Source organism: Alexandromys fortis, unplaced genomic scaffold (assembly GCF_014885135.2).
Source record: "Alexandromys fortis isolate MF-2015 unplaced genomic scaffold, M_Fortis_MF-2015_v1.1 scaffold_6, whole genome shotgun sequence".
In the NCBI taxonomy this organism is placed as follows: domain Eukaryota; kingdom Metazoa; phylum Chordata; class Mammalia; order Rodentia; family Cricetidae; genus Alexandromys; species Alexandromys fortis.
Window position 1 is genome coordinate 3,735,778 of NW_026067902.1, and position 27,531 is coordinate 3,763,308.

A 27,531-nucleotide genomic window follows, 5' to 3' on the forward strand; every position below is an offset into this window, starting at 1 on the left:
AGTACTTGGACAGACATTTTCCCAAAGAAAATATAAAAACAACCAACAAATACAGGGAGAATGCTGAGCATAACTCGTCAGTGAGGAAATGCAAAGCAACGCCTTGGAAAGAAACTGAGGATGCTGGCCAGTGATGCATCACGTAACTACTATGAAGAGTTTGATCCTCAGCACGCACGCACACACACACACACACACACACACACACCATGCTACCATTAGAATGACTTTTTAAAAAATAGAAAAATGAGTATCTCAGATTTTTAAACATTTCTATTATTATGTTTTTATTATTTAAAGAAATTTCAAATTTAAATATATTTTGATTATATTCTTCTCCTCCCCCAGTTCTTCCTGATTTACTCCCCCTTCTTACCACCCAACTTTAAGTTCTTTCTCACAAAGCAAACAAAAACCTAGTACAGCAACAAAACCAAGAAAAAATAAAACCATTCTTCCTCCCCCCAAAAAAGCTACAACACCAAATTGTAACCACACACACACACACAAAAAAAAAAAAAAAACAAAAACAAAAACACTGTGGAGTCTACTTATATGTGGTCAAACTACTCCTGACAAAGATGTGGAGACATTAGAATTCTCACAGATCACTAATAGAAATATCAAATATCAAATGGGCGCATCTATGGAAAACAGTTCAGAGGTTTCTTGAAAGTTTAAACATAGAATTGTTACCATATGATCCATCAACTCTGCCATTACATCTGTAACCAAAAGATCGAAGCCACCAACCTGAACAGAGTCTCCTATGCCATGCTCATCACAACGACATTCACAATAGCCAAACACTAGGGACAAACGTCCATCATAGATGAATGCATAACCAAAATACGGTGCTTATAGAAGAGACTACTTCTTTTTAAAGGGAATAAAAATGTTGTGCATACTAAAGCACGTATGTTTGCTACAGGCATTGTACTGAATAAAAGGCAAAGACCACTGTGGCACAAGTCTACTTTCGATTGATGCCAGAACAGGAAAATTAATTCAGACAGAAAATACATTAGAGGTCAACAGGAGGCTGAGGACAATAAAGTTAGTTTTTAATATGTCTGGAGTTTTAGATTTGGGGTAATAAAATAAAGGGGTTTTACGACACTTTGAGTGTACTTATTGATAGTAGATTATATGCTTAAATGGTAAGTTTTTGTTATGTGTATTTTTGCCACAATTTAAAAGAGGAGTTTAGGGATTGGACAAGTGTCTTGGTGGGCAAAGTGTGCAAGTGTGAGGACCAGAGTTCATGACTCCATCACCCACAAGAGTATGTGGCAGCCTGCCTACTTGTGATCTCAGTAGCCAGGAGGCAGTTAGTGGGTTCCCAGAGAAAGCAGGGAAATAGATTAGCAGCATCAGCAAGTTCTGAATTCAAATGAGAGAGCTTGCCTCGATAGCTAAGATTAAAGGGATTAAAGAAGACACACAAATCAACCTTGGCCTCCACATACAACATACGCACAGGCACCATGCACAAACCTACAGACATCCATATTACACAGATGAGAATATGCATACACAGTGCAAGGATTCCACACTTAGATCTTGCACATTAGAAAAAAAAACATGAGTATAAAGCAATGATTATCTTTGACTCTTCACAATATTGCAGGTCGGCAATTTGGTCTACGTTCATCTCTCAGCCGATGAGGCAGGTCCTTGACACAACCTGCTTTAGGGTAGCCTCAACCTGTACAAGTTTCTGGTCCAAGTGTTTTTCATTTGTTGCCAGACTAATCCTGATGACAGACTTCTAAGCTGCACAGTGTCTAGAAGCATAGGCTGAATTGGGTGTGGTCTCACTTCTTCTGGTTCTTATGGTGAGAACAAGTCACGTGACTAAGCTCACAGACAACAAGACAGGAAGGCAGCTTCCATGCCCTGAGGGCAGGCACTTCCAAGTCTTATTGCAAAGGGTGTGTGAGTAGATAGGAGAGGGAAAGTGAGTCCACCTTTGCACCACCCTACCACAGCTCGGTGCTGTTGAGAATGAGCCAGGATGCTAAATGGCTTGTGGCAGTGTAGGCTTATCTGCCTAAGGTCAGAGTTGTTCACATTAAGGGTAAGCACACTTTCTAGATGCTTAAACATGCTAGACAGTGAGTAGACTCAAACCCCAGTTACTGCATATACTTCTATCTTTAGTAGTTTAGCACTTGTAAGATTGTTTTTCAATTAATACAGCTAACGTCAAGTCAGCCCTTTTTAGGAATGGTACCTACTTAGGGAAGCCAAGACACAACAAGAGCTCTCAAAACAACAGAACGCTAGAGGTAGAAGAAAGCAAGACAGGCCCCTTACAGACAACATCCATAGACTCAGCAAGGTCATTTACCTGAAGGCTGCTTTGTTGCTGATAACAGAGTTGGCATAGAACCCAGATGACTGAACTCTGCAGAATGACCTCATTTTCTTTGCGTTCTGTAGCCTCAACCTTGACATCACATAACCGTTCTCTGTTCTGAAGTACCTTTCAACTCTGAGTTTGCTGGGCATAGCAGCATCCCCAGCCTGGCCTGAGAGCTTGTTAGAAGTCCAGAGTCCCATGTCCCACACCAGACCTGCTCAAGAGAAGTCTGTGTGCTACAAGATGCCAAGGGCTTTGTGTGCAGAGCAGACTTTAATGGGCACTACATGGGAAACCTGGTTTTCAACCTTGGCTTTGGCTGCTAATTGAAATCACCTGAGACAGGCTTAAAACTGCCACTGCCTGGGGTTCCCCGAGCGATCCTTTTAAAGCTGCTTTTGGGGTACTTCTGGGCATAAAGACTTGTAAGTGCCCAAAGCCACCACGTCTCTGCAATTTGTTTCTAAGGTACTAAAGATAGTGACGGCCTTTTATCAGGTTTTGCTTTTAGGGTATGGGCGAGCATTCTCTTTATGACTGAACAACCTTCAGAGACTAGCTGAAGAGCTTATGCCGATACCCAGCGTGAAAACCAGGGTGAGGGATATAGGAAGTACTGACACTTTCTAAATGTGGATTTTTGGCTTTTGTTTTATTTTCGTTTATTTGGGTTTTGCTTTTTTGTTTGTTTGGTTGGTTTTGATTTTTCTAGACAGGGTTCCTTGTGTAATAGCTCTGACTGTCCTGGAACTCACTTGTAGACCAGGCTGGTCTCAAACTCACAAAAATCTGCCTACCTCTGCCTCCCAAGTACTGGGAAAAAGGCGTGTACCACCATCACTCGGCCTTTAAATGTGTTTTCTAAAAAAAGATAGAGAGTCAGTAATAGAATTTGTAATGGAAAGGAAAGTTTTCAGTTTCTGGAGCTGTAGATGTGGCTTAATGGTATACCACTTACCTAACGTTTATAAGATCCTAGGTTCAATGCCCAGTATGGAAAAAATAAAAAAGAAAGAAAAATAACAGAGTTACTTAAATCATTGACATCACTGCACAATGAAATCCTACAACATAAAATTGTGGCAAATTATAACTAAATTATAACAAAGAGTGTAAGTTTTAGAAAGACAAATGGACACAGTAGCCTTTTACCTAAACACTGTGGCTAAGCTGTGTATTCAAAGGCTCTTCGGAGTCCTGGTGAGTGGTGCTCAGATTATTTGGACTCGAATGAAAAACCAGAAGAGCAGCATTTCCTTCAGGCAAGGGGAGCTTTCTCATTGTCAATGGTGTTTATTTCTGTGGGCCTTGCATGGCCCGTGAACCATAGCCTCACAAACATTCCTAGGACAAAAGCAACACTTCATCTCATGTTTCTCGGTGTCTTTTTTAGCTGTGTAGTCATAATAGCAAAGCACAGCTGTTGCGGTGCATTTGTGGAAGGAGAGATTATATTGTCTGAGTCTCTTCTGGGGCGTGTGTGCTATGTGGGACCCAGGTTTGTCTAAGATATTGCTTGAGGAAGTGAACTTGTTAAGCCTCTTCTTAAACGTGACAAGGTAACTCAGAAAAAAAAAGAAGTGAATTCGTCTCCATGTTTCTACATGGGTTTCTGCCGTTTTGTTACTGTGAAAGAATGGGGCAGCTGACAAGGGTGATCAGGTAAATGCTATGGACTCCAGCATGTTGGGCTTGAGCTTGCTTTCTGAGATGTATGAACAAAATCATAGGATAAATATAAATATGCTCCATTATTGCCCTACAACACATCCAGAAACATAATAAGCATCAGAGAAGTGTGCTTTATTCTGCAAGTCAGTCATTTTCCATATTTTATTATGTATTACTGTTTCTTTTTGTTTAAGAGAGAAAAGGAGAATGGGTGTGTGTTCATCTTTAAATTTGTGTATATTGATCAATTATATATATTCCACACAGAAAGGATTCATTGATTTTCAGAAATAGCTTGCGGTGGGAAAGGGAATAAGGAGTAAACCAAGGGCACGAAGTCACAGAGCGCTGACTTCAGCATAGGTAGGAGTTATGCAACATGTTTATTAAATGCAAATAGAGGCCCTGAAGGCCCTGGTAGCCTAAGATTCTGCATTTCTCACACTTCTGGGTGTTGCTGATGCTGCTGTTTCAACATTTCACTTTAAGTGGTAGGAAGAGAAACACCAGAAGCATGGCCACAAGTTTGGCTGCACGTTGGAATCAGACAGAGAGCCTTAGAAACGAGTGGCCTGCTACTACCAATAGAGATGTAGATGTCTGAGAAGAGGTCCTGACTTCAGGAATGCGCATGAGCAGGGTTATTTCTTACCACTTAGTGTGCCTACAAGAGATAATTCTCACATTTGTGAAGATGTTTTAAAAATCCAGATTGGTAGAAAAAAAAATAACAGGAATTAAAGTGTCACACACTCAAAGGTAACATTTCGTTGACTGAATTTAAAATGAATGTGCTGTGTCTTGTAGTCTTTAAGAGAAAGCAAAGAGTTTTGGCCTTCAAGATTACAGATTAACAGTCATTCACTCATTGTTTACTCAATTGCTCGTTTTTGGATATAGGATGATAACACAGGTGAATACTGCCCATGTTGCTATTAACTTTTCAAATGTTACAACTGAGTAAATGTGGTGGAACAAGGTATTTCTTTTGTCTCAGATGGAAAAAAAAAGAGGGCAAATTATTTTCAAGATAGCTGATTTAGCTCTTCCCATGTCCTACAAAGTCTGAATTGGAGGTATCTTTTCCCTAAAGCATTTTGCTTACAAAGCATTGAGTGTTATGTTTCTGCAGCTCACACTCACATTCCTTGTATCGCACCACACACCCGATGGGTGGGGAGGTCACCTGTGTCAGCTGTTACTGTCTGTCCAACCATTGGGGTTTACATGGAAGGTGCTATAATGCGCTTTTTATATTGTATTGAAAGACAGACTTTATAATATATAAAAATGGGCCTTGATTTCAAATTTTTTAACCTAACAACTGAGTGACATTGGACAAGCTTGGCCTGTCTGAGTATGTCTCTCCTTCATACGAAGAAGAAATAATGCCCTATATCTCCAATTCCAATTGTAAAAATTGAACATGGGGAAAACCATCACTAATCATCTCATATACAGTAAGTGTTTAGCCCATGTTAATAACTAGAAGCTCCGTTAGATCATGTATAGCCCGTCGTATGTCTTTTTACTCCTGTTATTCTGAAATAACCTGCTCACTTCGGTTAATCTACTGCCCCTGCTTTCCCACGTGGGGACTCAATGGCTTCTTCCATTCTAAGTCAGGATAGAGGCGCAGATAGATCTGTGCACCCATCTTCATTCAAAATGGTCCATTCTGAAGCAGTCCTTACAATTCCATAGAGTGAAACCATGATGACCACAGTCAGCCACCATAACATTCCATGCTCGAGTTGGTTCTCAATTCTCTGCTATGCTTCCCAGTGTTTGTGATCTCGGTTGCTATCTTAGTCCGTGTCCTATTGCTGTGCAGAGACACCATGGACACAGCAGCTCTTCTTAAGGAAAGCTTTTATTTGGGGCTGGCTTACAGTTTCAGTTGTTTAGTCCCTTGTCATCAAGGCAGGAAGGGCAGGAAGCATGATGGTACACAGGCATGCATGACATGGTGACATGGTACTGAAAAAGGAACTGAGAGTTCTACATCCAGATCCACAGGAAGCAAGAAGAGAGAGACACTGGGCCTGGCTTGAGATTTTTGAAATCCAAAGCCCAGCCCCAGTTACACACTTCTACCAAGAAAGCCACACCTTCCAATCCTCCTCAAGTAGTGACAAGGTTTGGGTTTTGTTTTTTTGGGGTGGGGGGGGTTGTTAGCTTTTGGCTAGAAATCTTCTCACTACCTCCACTCTGAGATGATCTACCCAAACTGTCATATTTTTCAGGAATAATATAATGTTCAAGTCTCATCGAATTGACCCAGCTCCATAAGTCCAGTGGGAAAATGTAGAAAATAGACGTGATACTTCAACATCCAACAGAGAATTCACATCTTTCTGGGAGGGTACAGCTGTTAAGTCTGTCTGGTTTTGTTCTGACTGTGGACCCACATGTTTCCAGCCACTTGACTGGCAGGCAAACTGATGATCCACATATAGGATCAGAGCTCAGGTAGAGAGTTTGAAGGTAGATACTTCCTTAAAGTACCTTAGTTTTTATTTCTTAAATCACAGGAATTTTTGCTCTCTGGCCTCTTGAGAAATATTTAGTGACAATATAAAGCACATTCTCGAGGTGCACAGGAGACGCTGTTTTTAAAAAGGAAATGTAAGGTCTTATTAGGGCAAGGCCGTTAATTACACACTTCATTATTGTCAAGGGTAATACAGACAGTGAGAACAGAGGCCCTTTTTCATCAGTTCCCCGGGAAAAGGGGGAGACAGCTGTTCCCCTGGACAGATCCATTAGCGCTTATCACCAGCCGCCAGCCTGCACAAGCAGCACCATGAAATATGGCCGCTGTCACCAGGAGCCAGAACAGATGCCAGCCAGTCCAGGTTACAGCGGAAAGACAATGAGAACTCCAGCTTCGGATGCAAATAGATTGCCTTGCATTGATTTTTAATGCTTGGACGTTCCGCAGCATAAGAGCTACTGATACTCTTGTAGTTATTGTATTATTGATCTCCCTGAAATTACACAAATCTCTCTTAAAATAAACATCAGATGCTGAGTATAATAAATAACAGTTCCTCTGTGATGCCTGTTTAAGTCACATTGGACAATTCTCTGTGTTTGTATTGTTGCCTTGATGGTTATGATTCTATAAGGAAATGCCAGTCAGCAAAAGTAATATGGTTTGCATTCTCATTTCACTGGATGTACTGATCAAAAAGGCTTTTGTTGTTCTATTTGTGCGTGTGTGCATGTGTGTGCGTGTGTGCGCTGGAAAGTTATTTGAAACCAACATTTACACTCCTGCTTATTAACAATAAATTAGGAGTTCAACTGAAACAAAACACCATGTGTTTCTGGTTGGAGTGATTTGCATATTTAGTCAAAATTGTTTTTAAATTCTGAAAAAAAAATCCAAGATAAGAAAATCCCCTACTTAGAGCATGCTTTACTTTTCTTGCTTTTTTTTCACTTGCTATAATCTGTGTTCTTCCCATGACTAAATCAATTTTTTTTTTCCTTTCAAGTATCAACAACAACACGTTCACTTGGGTTGTTCCTAGGTTTTACTAATCTGTAACACTATGGATTATTACAGCTGCATAGCAAGACTCTGATGCTAAGAAAGCGAGCAGAGCTGGGACAGCAAGCTGACCCGACTGGGAAAGTCTAAGTTTTTAATATCATCGTTTGCTAAAGCACAAAATGTGTTTCAGCTTCATAATGGATGGTAAAGTGTTGAACAGTACAGCTCCCCAAGCCAACCGTAACACACACACACACACACACACGTATAAAAAGAACAGTGTATGTCTGTGTCTGTGTTTACAAAATGCTGGATTCTATTAGACTGAAAAGCAGACCATCTGTATTTTCATTTTTCCTGAGTCCAGGAACTCTAGAATCTAGAACATTATGTAATTGTGTTTTGTGCTCAGTGTGAACTACAAGGCAACAACCATGCCACCTGTCTGACCTTCTGAGTATTTCAGCTTCTCGGGGTCTCTCCAAGTCTATTACATCTAAATCTTCTTTCCCAGCACTTGTGTAAACATTTCTGTCTGAGAAAGCCCGAGCCTGAATCCTCCCCCTGAGGAAAGGCCTCTGTCGGTGTTTGCTGTATTTCTCCTAGCCTTTCATTTTCATGGCGATCTTTCTGTTTAAATCTTTAAAGTCTAATTGTGCTAATTTTCTGATTTATACATACAGTTTCAAGAAGGAGATCAGTAGAATGCTGATCATGATTTTTTGTTCTAATAAAGAGCACTTGTTTTATGTAGCAATTATAGTTAATTTGAAATTAATCTTCCCTTTAGATTTAAGAAATTTAGGGTTTGTATCTTAAGTTATTAGTAGTTTTATTTTCTACTTATATCCCATATATGCAGCTGCAGCTAAATTTCTATTGTCTGTAACTTCTTTCCCAAATTTTCAGCTTAACTTAAAATTTTACTGAGGAAATAGTTAATTTACAAGTACTTAACTAGTACTTTCTATGCCAAGAATCATGCCAACCAACTTATACATATTATTAAATATAAATAAATTGCTATCTTAATCCTAAAAGTATTGATTCTTACTATGTCATAGGTTAAGAAGCCAGGCCCACAAAAGATTAAGCAATTTTTCTGATATCACATAGTTTAGAAGTGCAAGTCCAAGTTTTACAATAAAAAGCAAAAAATTACACATTTTAGTGTGATATAACTTTGCATAGAGAGGTGTAAATAAACATCTGTCCAGATAGTGCACCAACTATAAATCAAGGAGACCATTCCATCCACATCTAGGCTGGCAAATCAATTAGTCTAACAGGGTTACTTATAGTGAAGGTGTACATGCAAGTAAGGGGCAAATGTAGGCAGTCAAAGACTTTCCTCACCCCAGCAACAGTTAGCTGCCTATCTTCAGGGATGGGGCCAAGGCCTCCTGTGCTGTCTTGGGTACAGCACTCCAAGTCTTCCATAAGTAGGCCCAGTGCTAGGGTCTCAAGTGGGTAACCACAACTGCTGGGGCTTCAAGGAGGTAATGTACATATGTCCGTGCCTAGAAAGCAGTGTTTGAGTGAAAAAACAAATGGCACAGAACTAAATCATAACATAAACAGAGATAGATAGATAGATAGATAGATAGATAGATAGATAGATAGATAGATAGATAGATAGATAGATAGATAGATAGATGATAGATAAATAGACGATAGATAGACGATAGATAGATAGATAGATAGATAGATAGATAGATAGACAGACAATAGATAGATAGATAGATGATAGATAGATAGATAGATAGATAGATGATAGGTAGGTAGGTAGATAGATAGATAGATAGATAGATAGATAGAAGATGGCTGGATAGACAGACAGATAAATGAGAGAGAGAGAGAGAGAGAGAGAGAGAGAGAGAGAGAGAGAGAGAGAGAGAGAGAGAAATGTGGGCAATACATAAGCCTCCTACGCAGAACTCCAAATGCATTATACAGATATGCCTTATACAAAGACACGGAGCTTCACCAATCCTGCCACCCCTCTGCTATGGTGGGCTTTGTGTCTTGCTAGTGGAGGGAAGGAGGGAATTGTAAAGTAGATGTTAGACACCTGGCAAATACAACGTCACCTAAGTGACCAAGGTAACATTATCAGTACTAAACCACGCTGACAGTGCGCCCCAAATGGCAGATGATGAAACTGGTACTTTACAGCCTTCCTCTCCAAAACTTATTACACAAGTTAAGCATACGGAAAATATCAAACAAATCCAACTGAAGGACATTCTGGAAATACCTGTTCATGCTCCTCAAAACTGCCAAGGTCATTAGCAACAAGGAAAGTCTCAGAAACTGTCAAAGAGACTCGGGAGACATAATCAATAAATACTTACTTCTCATGGGTAAGTCTCCAGAGCCCTAGGGAAAAACTGATAAAGGTGGCATTTCACTAATTATAATGCAGGCTGTTAATACATGAAACACTGTGTTGGGGGTAGTTAGGAATATTCTACCCAATCTCTGAAATGTCACTGCTAAACTATTCTAAAATAAGTTTATTTAAAAGAGCATAAATAAAAAGAATTTTATCTAAGACGGTTGGGTAGAAAAAAATCTAAAACAGAGCCTTGTCTTTCAGCATGAAGTTTGAGGTACTAGTCTGTGCCTCCCAAACTCTGGGACAGTTTGGTCTGCTTCCTACACCATGAGCTTTCCCGGTGTACTAACCATGATGATTTTGAGCTCCTTGCTACTTGCTCAAAAGTGTTTTTTCCTCTTAAAATCTTGATAGCCACCCTTTATTCTTTGTTCTCTTATCCACCCCCATATATTTCACTGCAAACCGTGTAGTGACAAGCCAAGACACAGATGACTGGCTTTGTAAGTGGCTTGCTGTTTCTTTCTGTTCCTTGTATTCTGCTGTTATTTAGGTTTATTAAAGGGAACAGTCTGTCACCAAGAGCCAGACACGCTCACATTATTACCAAACAAAACCACAGATTCAAAGATGGTAGCACCCAGGTGTGGCCACTGCAAGGACTGTAGTTTAACGTGTAACAATATCACCTTGGATGGCCAACTAAACCACATAATTAGTCCCCATGCTGCTCCATAACCAATAACCACAGTTTCAGAGTCTTCCAGAATCTTCCATAAAAGTCATATAACATCAGTCATAATTTTATACCTGTGTTCATATTCAAGTGATGATGCTTATTGGTTTTATAAATCATCGGAATAGTGGATTTTAAAATAACAAACATGCTTTTTATAACCAAATGTTCCAGACTGTTAAAATTTATATCCATCAGTTCATTGTTAGAAGGTAAAGGTTTACACAGGCCCTCAGGTGGAAATTACTACAAATATTATATGCATATATATATACACATATATATCTATATGTGAGTATAGATATATATGTCTCCAAACTGCTTTCTAACTGCTTGTATTTACACCCTTAGACAAGTGTTTATATCAGAGAGACTTCTGCGGTAGGCAGTGGTTAATACAGAGTCATGCTGATCAAACTGCTGGGAATATATGACTGTTGATTGCTCAGCCCTAAACAGGCCATCTACATCGCCCACTCTAAGACCCAGGAAACCTCACAGAAAATAAAGTGGAGCAATTGTAAGGGCTGGAGGATAAGGAGGGGTGCTGTGGAATGCTGCCTTCTGGAAATGACATGGCCAGCCCAACAGTGAATACATAGCAGCTATGGCAACATGCACAAACATAAGACATCAAGAGGTGAAGGGCTGCTTGTGAGGGAGAAGGGCCTGTAGGAGAGGGAGGAAACAAGAGAGGGAGGCAGGGTGAGTATATTTACAGTGCATAGCTATGAAATTATCAAAGTTTAAATTAAAAGTAATTTTAAAAGGAGGTGCATGTTTATTTTTTTATCTGCAAAACAATATGGTCTAATGCAATAGCTAGGTATAAATTTGCAAGCCCATATTACAGTTGAATATTTGATAATTTTTCCAGTGAAGTCAGTCAACAATTGCTTCTTTACTTTTTTTTTTTTAACTAAAATGTTCCTCTCATGTTTTCTTTCGTGGTTTAAAGTGGGTGAAGTAGACGCAACCATCCTCCAGCAGTTATAAAACCAGAGACATTTTCTTAACAACATTCTTCCTGTTATTCCTAGACAATCGTCAGAGGAAATAAATCCTGCAAGGAAACCTCTATTAATGGCCTGCTAGAGGATTTCGACAACATCTCTGTGACTCGCTCCAATTCCCTAAGGAAAGAAAGCCCACCCACCCCTGATCAAGGAGCCGCTGGCCGTGTTCAAGGCCACTCGGAAGAAAATGGCTTCATCACCTTCTCACAATATTCCAGTGAATCGGATACTACTGCGGACTATACAATGGAAAAGTACAGAGAGAGGAGTCTCTACGGAGACGACCTGGATCTGTACTACAAAGGCAGCCATGCAGCAAAGCAAAATGGGCACGTCATGAAGATGAAACACGGAGATGCCTACTACCCTGAGATGAAGCCTTTGAAAGCTGACCTTGCCAGGTTCCCTGTCGACTACCACACACACTTGGACTCCCTGAGCAAACCAAGTGAATACGGTGACCTCAAGTGGGGTTATCAGCGAGCCTCCAGTAGCTCTCCTCTGGATTATTCATTCCAACTGACGCCTTCTAGAACTGCAGGGACCAGCAGGTGCTCCAAGGAGAGTCTGGCTTACAGTGAAAGTGACTGGGGACCCAGCTTTGATGAGTATGACAGAAGGCCAAAGTCGTCATACCTGCATCAGACAAGCCCTCAGCCGGCCATGCGGCAGAGGTCCAAGTCAGGCTCAGGGCTTCAGGAACCCATGATGCCGTTTGGAGCAAGTGCATTTAAAACTCATTCTCAAGGACACTCGTACAACTCCTACACCTACCCTCGCCTGTCCGAGCCCACAATGTGCATTCCAAAGGTAAGGTCTACTGCCTCTTCTCCGCGAGTGACTGGCCCTGCCGATAAGGTTCTAGGCGGCCAGAGTCTTGGGAGCTTTCTGCTTTTGCAGTGAGAATCATTATCCAAAGCCTACCTTATTTTCCCATGAGTCCCATAATCAAAGGCTTTACAACAAGGCCCATATATCATTATAATCAAATTTTATCTTTTGAGATCTACTACAAGATTTCTGACTAAAACACATGGAAATTTGTGTTTAATTGAACAACTTTCCAATTTACTAACAATAAATGCAGTCTGACCACATTTACTAAGTTCTGTGTTGAGGGTAAACACTTGTAAGTCATTACAGGGAATGGAATAATATTCCCAATTCTTGAAAAAGAGACACTCAGTTCAAGGGGTAGCCTTTCATATGAGTGTGTTCTTTTATTCATTTTTTGAGTTGTTAATAACACTTTTTGTACGAATATTTTCAGTAACAGATAGCATCTAATTCCTGGACTTTTACGAATTTTTTTCATACTGCTAGGAGTCAGTCATAGAGTCCTGTGTGTGCTAGGCAGGCGCTCCATCAGTGCCTATGCATCATCCCGTGCCCCCAAAGTACACTCTTTTAAATAAGGATGGTATAAATTTGCTTTGAAAAGTGACATGTTCACCATGTCCCACACTTTGGAGAAGACTGTGGTATGAGTACCTATCCCTGGTTAAAAATCACACCATGTCCATGAGTATGTGAGACATTTCGCAATAGCCCAGGAAGTGTACAAGTGCTAGATTTGTCCATGGTAGCAAACAAATCACTTGGTACCTCGCCTGAACAACGGAAGCAGAAAAGGATTTGAGGATGGATTGTGGATCCCCTTGAGTCCCCAGCCAGTCTGAGTGGGACATGAGGACTAGCAGGAACATCACCCACATCTGTACCAATGCTTTCTCCTCAGCAGCTATTAACATAAGCATTCCTGCTGGGCCAGCTTGCCTGCAGCCCTCTGCTTTATCAATTGCACTCAGCTTCCTTTATATTATCTAAGATGTTAAAGAGAAGTTATTTGGGTAAACAGAAAGTGACTTAAGCTCCATCTTAGAAGAAACAAAGGATCTGCTATTTTAGTTCCCAAGATAAGAAATTAGAAGTGAATCCTAAGAAAAGAAGGCATGGAGTAGATACCTCCATTGAGAATTTAAATGAACATTTTTTTAAATCTCATTATGTTAAATGTATTTGAACAACCATGGTTAGGGTATCATAAATACTTTTGCTTCCTTCTTCCCATAGCAATTGCTGGACCTAGGTCTTACTAGCTAATAGCCAACAGCCAAACCCACATAGCACCTGTATATGTAGCCTGATACTTGACATAGTTAGCCCAGTTCCAACACAGATTGCTTTCTCTGAGTACCATGCATAGGGAGCCGCCTCATAGTTCTAGAATAAAGATAAGAAAATCATTATGTGACATAAGAAAAGTCAGGTCACATGCTCAGAATTCAGTTAAAGAATGTTCTGGGCATGGAGTACACACCTATAATCTCAGTACTCAGTAAGGTGTAGCAGAAAGATCACGAGTTCAAGACCAACCTGGGCAACAGAATAAGTTTTAAGGCCTAGTGACCATCTCAAAATGAAGAGCTGAGATGTGGCTGAGTAGTAGAGTGCATGAATACCCAGGCAGGGCCCTAGATTCGGTCCCCAGCACTACCAAGTCAATTTGTGTTTTTGTGGTACAGCTGAACAAACGAGAAAGAGCTGGGTCTTAGTCTCTGGAAAGAAATGGGTCATAGTCTTTGAGAAAACGCTGCTGAAACATAGCACCTATCAGCCCTGGGGCCATGGTTGGCCCATTAACATAGTTCGTCCTTTTTTACTTATAAGTCTCAAATTATGAGACTGAAAGCTTCTCTTGAAAATTGACATGTTGGCTTGGCATCTCTGGACCCATCTTTTCATGCATGATTCAAAACAAATTGGCTAGAGATAAATCCCGCCCTCACTAGAAGGGAGATGGGCTCTGCAGTTTGGCTCAGGTCCTGTCTCATCTACTTCACTCATCCCTAGTGATTTGGGGATTTAGCATCAACAGGAGGAAACCTTGTCCACTCATTTCCCAGAAGAGAGTCCTGTGGTATAGAGAGTCACATACCACACATAAAACTTCAATTTGTTGTTTACACACGAGGTCTAGGCTCAAGCCTATCATTTCTCCCACTCTAATTCTTTCCCATTATGCAGGCCTATGTTATTTTGGGGGTTCAACTGAATTTTCAAATAAAATCCATGATGAATTGCAGGGCTCTCCAGAACTTTAAACTAAGAGGAAGAGAAGTAAGAGGCAGAGCCAAAAATGGGTATTTGCTTCATTCCTGCAGATTTCCAAAACAGACCTTCTGCACTGAATTCCAGCTTTTCTAAAGCCAAAACAGTGTATCAGCAATTGTGAATCAGGAAAAATACGACAATATTCACACAGGAGACTGTCAAGGTTTTCAGCATTTTTAATCCAGGGTTCCAAACTGCTGTTCCTTTGTCCCCCAAAACCCACGAGAATTGAAGAGCAGGTTTTGTGGGAGGGCAGGAGGCGGGAAGCATGTTGGTAATTAAAACGCTTACTTGATTAAAAATATAACATCTCTCTAAAAACAGTTAGGTGCCTCTGTCTTTAGAGCTGTACTCTGCAAAATCAGCCAATTGCATTTGGATTTCCAGCTGGGGCAAGAAATAGTTATCACGACTCAGATAATTTGGCTTTACCTCATGACAGTGTCTAGAGGCGGGTGGGTGATGTTCATATCAGAAGAAAAAGCACAAATCCCATCCATGTGTGACACCAGTTTCTACCTTTAACTTTTTAATTTTCATTCTAGCTCACAGTAAAGAAAAATGTAGACTAATAACAACAACCACGGGGGGGGGAATCCACTCCACTTTTTTTGTTTGCATGACAAGAATAGAAAATGTAATAAAATCCATTTATACTAATGTTAATTCTCTACCTTAAAGTCTTGTTTACTGAAACTGAGCAGATGAAACCTTGAGGTGGGAAAGAATAGCCAAACAAAATATAGAACCACATTTACCACAGAACTACAGAAACCAGCTTCAGAAGAGAGAAAGAAAGCTTCCCGCTCTCCCCAGAAAACATCTACCATACAGCACCCTGGTAGGAGATACCATCATCTTGAATTTAACGTTGCTCATTCGGTGCTCTCCAGGGGCCAGGCAGATAGATACTTGCTCATATGTCTTGGTGCCACCAGAACACCCTAGGGTTAAACCACTGAGAAATTCCTAACGTAGTGACAAAATCTGGGTTTCCCCAGGCATTTGCTGTATGCCAGGTACTCATGTTGCTTACAGCAAGATTTCTTGCCCCCATTATAAGTTAAATAATAAGGTCTGAAAGTCACATTAACAGCATGCTCATTTAGCTCTGTAGCAACTGGGGTCTGGCTCTTTAGTTTTAATCCCTGGGATGCATTCCCCATAACACACAACTTCTGAGGGTACCAAGCCTGCAGTCAGCCTATGCCAACTCTTTCTAGCACTAATGTAATGATGTTGTATCAGAAATTACTTCAATATCTGGATTGCATCATCCTCTTTTATTCAGAGGTGGGGTTTCTCAACCTTGACACGGTGGATGTCTTACACCTGGTAATTGTTTCGCTGAGAGGGGTTGTTCTGGCATTGCGGAGTATATAACCGCATCCCTGGAGTCCTCCTTGTTAGATGGTAAGGGTTCCTATTCTTCACTCATGATAATAAAATATCTGTGATAGCAAAACCTATCACCCTTCACCATAGATAAGGCCATAGAAAATGAGCTCCGGAGGTGCCTTCTACAGCTGCCCTTGATCAAGCACGTTGGAGCAGTTAGGGACAGAGTTTAGGGAGAGAAGCTGTTCAACTTTGATTCATTACACTACCAATTACTAGCCAGGCGACTGCTTAACCATGATTCCTATTTAACTATAAAATGGAGAAAAAGAAAGTCCCTGCCTCAACATGTCAGCTGAGAGCCAAACAAGTTCATGTCAGTACAGCCTACTTACTTATACATGTAGCTGACTTGTCAGTCTCTATATTTGACATACAAAGAGTGGCGATAATACGAGGGTCACTGTGTTCTAAGTGCAGTGAGAAGACTTTTGCAGACATTGTCCAATTTAGTTCTTATAAATCCAGAAGAATCCAGACTACTTTGGCAGTTGAGGAAGCTGAGGATCTAGAAAGCTGTCCTTATGAGCTTTTCCGGCGGATATGAATGCAGTGGTTGAGCCAGCGTTCAAAACTACATTCCTCTGACTCAATAGTATATGCTTCCATAGCATTCTTAACTTCCTAGAGGAATGCTGACAAGCAGAAAAGGGGATGGGAGGCTTTCCAGTCATGCCACACACTGCTGGGTGCCCTCGCCTTGGGGGCAAGTTCGTGCACACAGGGAAAGTTCTCTGTGCCTTCTGTTCATGCTGTGCTCCAGATGTGCCTTCATTCACTCAGAAATATGAATTGTGGGTAAATATTAAAACCACAAGCTGCAAAGAAAGACTTAGGTGAGTAGATCTGTAACTCTCTTTGATGAATTTATTCTACCTTGGGTGATTGTCTTTTTTGAGTTTCTTAAAAATAGCCAGATTTTTATCACCCAATTTAGAAGCATTCAAGACTTGGATATTTATTTTCTGAATTTGAGTCCTTATATGCTATATGAGCTTGTCTGTGTCTCAATTTGCTCATCTGTGAAGTGTTTTAGTACTTTGAACTTATGAGGAGAATTAAATAGAATTAATAAACATCAAAGAGTTAGCCCATGGCAAAGAGTAACCCATCTTATTCCTGGGAATATTTCTGGTTAGAAAGTATGTTACCCTCTCTGGTAAAGTCAGTCATAAATGTTCTCTCTGTGTGATATGGGAGTGATTTCTTATTAATAAAGAAACTGCCTAGGCTCATTTGATAGGCCAACCCTTAGGTGGGTGGAGTAAACAGAAGAGAATGCTGGGAGAAAGAAGCTGAGTAAGTGAGTCGCCATGATTCTCCCACCCCAGACAGACGCAGGTTAAGATCTTCTCTGGTAAGCCACCTTGTGGGCTACACAGATTATTAGAAATGGGTTAGATTAATATGTAAGAGCTAGCCAATAAGAGGCTACAGATAACGGGCCAGGAAGTGTTTAAAAGAATACAGTTTCCATGTAATTATTTTGGGCATAAGCTAGCCATGCGGGCGGCCGGGTGCCAGGGACGCAGCCTCGCCGCTCTTATCACTACATCTGTGTGTGATGTTTTGTATATTTTTAAACCATAATAACAAATTATATCATCCTACATAGTCCCTCTTTATATACTTGCCATGGCTATGACTGTCTTCATTTTGAAAATGTGTGACATAGAAGGTCAGTATAGTTGGGTAAATACCTCAATAGCATATAAAGTCTTTTATTTATTTATTTATTTATTTATTTATTTATTTATTTATTTATTTGAAAAATTACCGCCTCCTCCCCGTTTCCCATTTCCCTCCCCCTCCTCCCACACATCTCCCCTCTCCCCATTCCCCTACCCCTCTCCCCCTCCCCTCCCACTCCAATTTACCTCCCTCTCGAGAATGATGAGCAGTCCAGGTTCCCTGCCCTGCGGGAAGTCCAAGGTCCTCCCACTTCTTTCCAGGACCAGGAAGGTGAGCATCCAAACAGGCTAGGCTCCCACACAGCCAGTTCATGTATTAGGATTGAAACCTAGTGCCATTGTCCTTGCTTCTCATCAGCCTTCATTGTTCGCCACGTTCAGGGAGTCCGGTTTCATCCCATGCTTATTCAGTAGCATATAAAGTCTTAGCGAGCATCTTGAGATCTCTGATCCCACCACAATGCTTACATAACTCTAATATAGCGAGTCTTTCTCTGTCCTGCCATCTCCCAAATAATGACACAGAGACTTCTTATTAATTATGAAAGCTTAGCTGGTAGTTTAGGCTTATTTCTAACAAGCTCTTATAACTCAAATTAACCCATTTCTATTAATTTACATGCTACCACATGGCTTGTGGCTTGTTACCTTATCGCCTACATGACCTGCTTCCTCTGTCTTTCCTGCTGTCTCCACCCTTTCTTCCCAGCATTCTCTGTGCCCTGGAAATCCTGTCTAGCTATTGGACATCCAATTCATTAATAAACCAATCTAAGTGATAGATCTGCACAGTGTGATCAAATATCTTACAACGCTCTAGAATGAAAGTGAAACTATCAGATGCTTCCTGAAAACCACAGGTTATGTGAGAACTGTCTATAACTCTCGACCAGCATACCACCCCATCTGCTATATACAAGGCATCAAGAGAGACCAGTGTTGTAGCTCTTGGCATCCTGAACAGGTGGCACTTTAAGATGGTCACAGTTTTTCTAGAGCAGTAGGTACATAGAAAAGTATGCAAGCTTACTTGGAACTTTCTCCGGAGCCACCGGAGTGATGCTTATCACTGCTTGGTTGGCACTTTGTGTTCTCAGTGAGGAAAATTACTGTGACCTGTGTGTCCAATCTTTGGGAAGCAATTGTTCAGTGGCTCACTGTTATTTGTGACACTGTCACACTCAGGTTCAGTCAGTAACAAAACATCAACTCCTGCTCTACTTTTTAAATTTTTCCTGTGGGCTGCCTTCTAGGAACCCATTAGTGGCCTGGTGCTTTACATAACAGCAATGCTACTGAGGCCCAAGGACCTGCACCAAGAAACTTAGAGGGGAAAGAAATGGGAAAAAGAAGATTACTAAACCACTTCACGTAACAATGGGCCCCATTGCCTTTACCTTGGTTTCCTTTCTGTACATGTCCCTGTAGGGTCCTCACTGAGGTGTATAAAGCATGTAAAAGGGTGATGTCATTGTCATCTTTAATATCTGTCCTGCAGGTGTGATATCGCTCACATATGAACATACACATCTTCCCAAGAGTGCTCTTGTGGTTTAAAGTCAAGTCACATTTTGGTCATTATGAGTAGTTTTCTCCATTTCTAAGTTAAAAGACAAAGTGAGTTTAACCTGGTATTGCCCATCCCTAATTTTCTCAGGACCCTGACACAAATGAACAGTATTCTGAGGCAAAGAGCCAATGCCCATGGACTTAGAGTCCCTGCACATTGTCCCAGGCACTGAGGGATGGTGAGGTAGAGCATCTGTGCTGGGATGGAGGATAACTTCCTCTAAGTTAGGAAAAGCAATTACTGCAGATAATTACATATGCCAACTCAGAGGTAGAAGAAAAGCCAGAAAAAAAAAAAACAAAACAGCGTGCTGGAGTCTGTTCGTCACAGACGTCATCATTTCTTCATCGCCCTCTCTCCTCTCTGCCTGTTTGCAGAAGTCAGTAGCCACTCATCTGAATGTCCTCAGTGTGCATCTTCCTTTTGTTTAGTAAGTCAGGGAAGCCTTGCCTATTCAGGATCCTTGTTATAAGATGTATTACAAGTGAGAGATTCCAGCTCAACGGTTTGGGGAGATTCCCTGGCAGCTTGTTTCATGGACTGAACAGTTTGTTAACACACATGGTTTTGAAGTGCAACAAGGGTATCTAAGCATCCAGGATTTAACCTACTTTCCAAATTTCCTACCACAGCAACTTAAGGAGATGCCTCTATGCTTTTGGTGTCACAAGGGCTGCTTGTCACCACTACTCAGCGGCAGCACTTGCCTCTTTTGTAGAATTGGACATCAGCTTGCAGCCTGTGTATGTACCTCTGCCATTCATTCAGAGTACATGTGAGCCACCCACTATGAAACTGACCCCTCCAGCTTGTAGCTGAAAGTAAGCACAAGGAAGAAAACTCACCATAGCAATAAAACCCAAGTTTTCCCTTTGACAAAAGCAATAGTAACTATGTTATCAGGGTTAGACAGCAGGTTCTTTATACAGACTGTAGCTCAGGAGAGAGCATCGGGCTGGGAACTCAAGGATGAGGGTGCAGGAGCCCATCAGCCTCAGGCGGGGCTGTACAGTGAGCATGTGAGCAAGCAGGAATCAGCTCACCCATCAGTGGTGTTTCCTGCATGTAAAGGGAAGACATTGGAATTGCAGAGCACAGCCTGAGGGCCTCCAGAATGAATGGGTTGCCTTTTCCTAATTACCCAGTCCCTAAAATGTCTTTATTGGGAAGGACACTAGTGACTCTCCCTGCCTTTCTCGCAGATGCTCATTTTCCCTTCCCAAAGCCAAGGCTGGTCTTGCTAACATTTGCCTTTCGGTCATGGCAGGAAAATTTAAGATGTACTTTCCGTGCTCAGACAACAGAGGGCTGTGATTCGCTTTTATCCCACCCCGATTTCAGTAGAGCCAGCAACACCCAGTTTGCCTTTTTCCTTTTTTGAGATGAGCAATCTCTTTGTTTCATTGTGTTCCGAAAAAAGTGTATTGGAGCGTCACAAGTAAGCCCTGGAAGCAGCTGTCTCCCTTCCCTGTAATCGCCATCCTTCACGGAACATTCCTCAGTCACCACTCCGTAGGACAGACGCACGACACAGCCATCTCCCACACTACCATCTAGCACCATCCAGCCATAGTCCCCCTGATGTCAGTGCACAAGGTCCTGGTGACAAAGAGAAGCTGCAATGGGATCCCCCCCCCCCTTCTGTTCTTTCTCTCACCCTCTACCTTTTTTTTTTTCCAAGCCTTGGCATAAAATGGTCAAATGATGTTCTACTGCAGAATTCAATTTCACAGTTCAGTTAGGTCCTTGATTACACTGCCAAATTCAGATTAATGTGCATTTAACTAACATGGATCAAGGGAATTCTGGCTGACAGCCAGCTGTAATCGGGGCAATTGATAGCAGTGAGGAGTTTTATGCCCTGTCCACCGCAGTGCATCACTGCTGAAATTGATTGATTAAATGAATTCATTGCTATAATTACTTATAATCTTGATACATCACAAGCCAATACCTAACCCTATCCTTGGAGACAGTGCACTTGCTGTAGAAGGGCGTTCTGGCCTGACTGTCGACTGGGGATTATTTATCCCCACACAATAAAGCCTTTTTTTACAGTATGAATGGAGATGTGCAGAGACCCATTTCTGTAAGAACTAATTGATGGGAGACACAAAAAGGTTGCAGAAAGCTAAAAAGCCAAGCATCTGTTATTAACCACCCCAAACGGAAGGAAAGCATGGCGCCTTGTTCGTCTGCCTGTATTTTTAAAGATTCCTGTGGAGAGAATTTCCTCTCCAAAGATAGCCGATGGGCTGCTGTCATTAGTGGTCTCCTCACAGTGCAGCTAAGCAGTTTGGCAGCCCTGGGTGATAATTTGCAGAACAATCGACCTAGTCTTCTTTTCTTACATTGCGCCATATGGGAATCCCCTTTAGAGCATGTGGATGAGAAGTCATTCCTACAGAGTTCCTTCTTCCCAAAGAACAGGCCTGCTTCCCTGGTCGAATCCATCTTTGCGGTGTCTCTATTGTTTGCTCTTTTAGTTACAGCTCTCTGCTCCTTTTTGGACCCTCACACTGAGGTCTCTGGGGGCAAACTGCATACACACTCCCTTTGGAAATGGTTTAGACCCTGATTCTCTAGGCGCATTGATTCGTCTAGTAATTACCATCTGTTTTGAAGCTGTAACTCCACTGTGCTGTGGTTTTTCAAAATGATTCGCCGTTAGGTCCCTTCACAACTACTAAAGACAGGCTTATGTGACATGCCATGGCTGTTCCATTTTCTTCTAGAACATGTCTGTAAAATACATGAAGAAAAGATTTCACGGCTTGTTTGACTCCTCTGCATGAGCGCATGCATATACAAACATATACACAGGCAGATTCATCTGTGCTTCGCCACTCCCTATTATAGACCACCATAAGAAAGACAAGGTAGAGGGACGGGTACAGATGCCAGGGACATGTGAGAGGGGGAGGTGCTCACATCACAGAAAAGCAGCCAGCTTAGAGGTGGAAGCTGGAGCGCCAGTGTCACTGATAAAAAGATGATTTTGACCAAAGCAAAACTGGAAAGAAATGAGTTGTGTACATAAATGATCAAGTCATGTTTCTGAGACAACCAATTTTTGTATAGTTAGGCTTAGCTAAGTCAAGACTGTTAAGAGCAAAAATACAACCCTATTTTTTTCTTTCATCCCATTCCCATAGACCTTATCATTTATTATTTTTCTGATCCAAATCTTATCTTTCTCTGGGGGCTAATCGGGTACAGAGGGTCCCAAATGAACACTATGCCATCCCTTTTCTCTGTCATTGTCAGTTTGCAAGCTGTCCTTCTCTGTCCACTCCAAATCCGCCATCACTGAAACCTGTCTCAGTGAACTTAGCACCCGAGTGACAAATGACTCAAGGCAGGCTGGTGCTCTCGTTCTGCTGTCTTGGTAGCTTTAAGGCTTTGTCTTACGTCAAACATACTATGCCCCAGTCCTCTTATAAAAATAGAACAATTGCGGGTCTTACTGTTTAAAGTGAGGCTGAAATGCCGTGACGTACTTGGAGTACTTAGAATAGTCCTTGACACCCGGAAAGCACTCAGCAAATGCTGTCATTAATGTTATTTTTCCTGCAAGAACAGATTCTTAATAAAGTAGTTCATAACAAGGGAGCCCGACTTTGGCCCCAGGGAAATGTCAGAACATTTTAACAAGAAGAACTTCAGCTTTCATTGCACAGATCAGGTGGGTCACAATTAAAAGTGTATATCAAAGCAGGCCAGACATCAGATCTGGGTACCTATGTACTAAGTATTCAGGCCACTCAGAAACCTTTTTCTGTGAATACAGATTAGGCCTCAGTAGAAGTGGTAGGTCCTATGATGTGGGAGGGGGGGGTCATTGGCCTGAGTTGCTTGTGGAACATTTTATCTTCCCAAGCCTTAGTTTTATTGAAAACAAAGCCAAATTAAAGGGAATGAGGTATTTCCCAAAGACATGGGCCAGTAACATTGCTCCATCATTGCAGTTGGTTAAGATCAAAGTGAAGGCTACAGTTTGGTGACCCTATGGTCCCAAGGGGGTCACCCCTGCACTTCTCCTTTGAGGAGCCTGATTGTCTGCTCTCATCCTCTTGAATGGAGAAAGGCCCCAAGGAGAGACCACATGTTCACTCACCTGAAGCAGACAGTTAATTTTTCTGAATCACTTAGTTTGATTCTAAAAATGTTCCTTGCCATTGTGGTTGTTCCTCGAGCTTTTTTTTAAGAGTCTGCACCTCTTTCCAGCAGCCATGAAAGACAATTGCATATTCTTATCTAAAACACCTAATTTCAAAGACATTTAGCTCTCAGAAAACAATTCTGTCTTGTCTGTAACAGGAAATTGTCCCCTTCATGCAGGCGTGGGTCTCCTTTTTTTTATTCCACCAGCTATTTGCACAGAGTAGATCCTATTAATGCTGCTGACAGATGATAAAGGAGAAAATGACCCTAATGCAGGGTGATGTGTGTTTACAATTCCTACTGGCCATGGTTTTGCTGTTTGTAATAAACCTTTAGCGATCAGTTCTACAAACTCATGGGAGGTGAATGCAACTTTGTCTTAAGTATGAGAGAAAAAAAATCTTCTTATGAGGACTTTGTATAGTGATGACATTTGAGGCTCTAAGATCTGCTTTCAAAAATAAAAGTTTCAGACCTTACTTGGCTCTTCCTGATGGTCTGATTGATAAGCCTGCCCTTGGTGAATAGAAGTTTAATGTAAAGCAAGATTCTAATTGTTTTTACAGCGATGTTCCTCTACCCTGCTCCCATTACACACACACACACACACACACACACACACACACACACACACGTATAGTCATAGGGACTTAGAAAGCAGCCCATTTTCTAATAGAGTAGGTTAACTATAACACATCATTCAATGTATTACAATTGAAAGCTCTGTCTTATTGTTTTAAGAACTTAATTTACAGGAACATATGTAACACTAGTATGCTGTACATCTTCTGTAAATGTTAGCTAGTTTTGTTGTTTTGGGGGTTATTGTTTATTTTCTTTTATATTGCCATTGTTATTCTAAGTACTTCATAGAACTCTAATAGTATTATTAAAATTTATTAGCCCATCACCATTCAATTCATTTTATAGCTATACAATCTTCTGGAGTTTCCTACAATCTAAGGAATGAGATGTTAATATTTTTACCATTATTTCATTTTACGAATGAGGAAACTGAGGCTCAGAGATGCTGAGTGTTTTAACTGAAGATATCAGAGTCAGGATATACTAACTATATTCCTCTGCATAAGAGACAGGACCATTGCTTAGGGGATACCTGGTCCATCAGGGTGGTAGATCCATCTGAGTGTAGTGTGTTATCCCTGAAGTTAAGGCAGCTAACCTTTGCATGTTTCCTGATGTCACTGTCATCAGTGCAGAACAGCTAAGAATGGTGCAAAGGCAATGGTTTTCAAGACAGCACTATCTGCAGTCTTTGCTCCCTGTCATGATGGAATGAACTTCCTTACATGCAGTGGCTGGAAGCTGTGACACCTGGCTGGTTCCACCATCTTGCCTAGTTCATAGGTGAAGGATCCATCCATTTTGTTTTCAATAAACGTTTAGCACCCTTCATTTATCCCTTCATGAAATATTTTCCTGCCTTGACTCCAGATTTCTGTGATGCCTTCATTTTTCCTTCCTACATCACTGGCCACTACTTCTCTTTTTGTTTTTAAAGAGTCATCCTTCTCATTTTGATGTATAGATTGGATTCCTTGGGCCTTTTATTATAAATTCAGCATCCTGGCTTTCATTCTAAGTTAGCATTGATGGCTCTCACATTCGCATCTTTACCTTCATCCCATCCTTGATCATAAAGAATGTCTAAGTCATTTAAGTGTCATCTAACATGGGTGTCTAATAACTCTCTCAAATTTAATGTAGTCATAGAATTCATGAAATTTCTCCGTAAACTATCTATTGCTGCTTAACAAATTATCTCAGAATCTCATGGTTTAAAACAGTAAACACTTACTATCATGCATGAATTCTTTGGTCGGATCTCTCATTGTACTGGTTATCAATTGATCTGTAACAAACTATCTCACAAAACAAAATATACCCTTGCTCAACACATTATCTCCTAGATCTAAAATACAAGCATTTAATATTTTACCAATTTTGAATGCCAGTGATTTGGAGAGTTTAGGTGATCAGTTCTGTCTTGGCATCTCTTATTAGGTTACAGTCAAATGATCATGCATGGCTACTGTCATCTGAGAACTGGACATGAGCTGGAGGAGGTACTTTCAGAATAGCTCATGGGCTTCAGTTTCTAGTTTAATCTTGCCAGGAACCTTTTCTTCTTCTCCTTCTCCTCCTCCTCCTTCTTTTCCTTCTCCTCCTTCTTCTTCATCATCATCTTTTTTTTATTAAAGTTGCTGTGTTGTTACCATTTTTATTGAGTTCATAAAAAGACCATAAAAATCAATTCAAACATGTTTGCAAACAGATTTTCAAATTTCGTGACAACTGTCTTCAGTTGCTAGAAGATAAGATGACAGATGTCTCTATTCCTATGTTCACCATTCACTCACGTATTCATTCTTCACCCAGCTAGAAATCCCCCACTGTAGACCAAGCACTGGGTCAGGGACAGTCCCCATCCCCACTTCATCAGCAGCATGGTGACAGACAGCAACTCAGGAAAGCCTTACTTCTTGATGCATGGTCTTCTCTGCAGGATTCTTAAGTACTCACACAACAGAGCAGTTGAAGAAAGGTAGAGCAAGTGATTTCTGTCTTATTGGCTAATTCTCACATCTTGCTTTAACCCATTTTTAATAATCTGTGTAGCCCCACGAGGTGTGGCTCACCAGGAAAGATCTTAACCTGCGTCTGTGTCGGGTGGGAGAATCATGGCCACTGACTGACTCGGCTTCTTTCTCCCAGCATTCTGTTTTGTCTACTCCGCCTACCTATTTTTCTGTCCTATTAAAGGGCCAAGGCAGTCTCTTTGTTTAACCAATAAAATTAACACAAAACAGAAGACTCTCCCCCATCAGCTAGCATTGGGGTTGTGCAACCAGATCCTGTTAGCACTGCCTCTTCTCATTCTTCTGCCATTGATAGGCTTCAAATTCAGATCTAGTAAATGCTGGTCATCTGTGTCTTTTTTTCTCAGGTGGATTATGATCGAGCACAGATGGTCTTCAGTCCTCCACTGTCAGGGTCCGACACCTATCCAAGAGGCCCCTCCAAACTACCTCAAAGTCAAAGCAAAGCAGCCTACTCTTCAAGCAGCCACCAGTACCCTTCTGGGTACCACAAAGCCACCCTGTACCACCATCCTTCCCTGCAAACCAGTTCTCAGTACATCTCCACTGCTTCTTACTTGAGCTCCCTCAGCATCTCCTCCAGCACCTACCCTCCACCTAGCTGGGGCTCCTCCTCAGACCAGCAGCCCTCTAGGGTATCCCATGAACAGTTCCGGGCTGCCCTGCAACTCGTGGTCAGTCCAGGCGACCCCAGGGAATATTTGGATAACTTTATCAAAATTGGAGAGGGATCGACAGGCATCGTGTGCATTGCAACTGAGAAGCACACAGGAAAGCAAGTGGCGGTGAAGAAAATGGACCTCCGAAAACAACAAAGACGGGAACTCCTTTTTAATGAGGTAAATGCTGTGTTTGGATTGCCTCTTTCACATGTTGCTGCAACATTTGCTCCCTATCTCCAAAGCACTGCATGTAGGGGCTGGAAAGAAAATTCAGTCAGTAAAGTGCTTGATAAGCAAGCATAAGCGCCTCAAGGTAAGTAACAACAAAACAAACAAACAAAAAACCAGCATGGTGATGTGTGCACATAATCCCAGTGCTGGGAGAGCTCCAATTTTGTACTTAGTTCACTCTGGTGCTTTCTGGCCAAGCAGCCTACCCTATTGTTGAATTCCTGGCTAATGAGAGACCCTGTCTAAAAAAAAAAAAAAGAAAAGAAAAGAAACACATACTCTCTCTCTCTCTCTCTCTCTCTCTCTCTCTCTCACACACACACACACACACACACACACACACACACACACACACAGACAGGCCTGGTAAGACACTCAAAGTTGTCCTTTGTCCTCCACATACCTGCTCATAGCCCTGTACACATCACTACACACACGGGGGGGGGGGGGGG

General features: G+C 41.4%; 1 protein-coding gene across 2 annotated transcripts in view; it reads left to right on the forward strand.

Moving 5' to 3' along the window:
• Positions 1-27,531, forward strand: part of Pak5 (p21 (RAC1) activated kinase 5) — a 248,319-nt gene that overhangs the window by 204,298 nt on the left and 16,490 nt on the right. For both annotated transcript variants that reach the window (XM_050134486.1, XM_050134485.1), the window contains exons 4-5: positions 11,653-12,438; positions 26,534-27,025. In XM_050134486.1, coding sequence (XP_049990443.1) covers positions 11,653-12,438; positions 26,534-27,025 — 1,278 coding nt within the window. The remainder of the gene's footprint in view (positions 1-11,652; positions 12,439-26,533; positions 27,026-27,531) is intronic.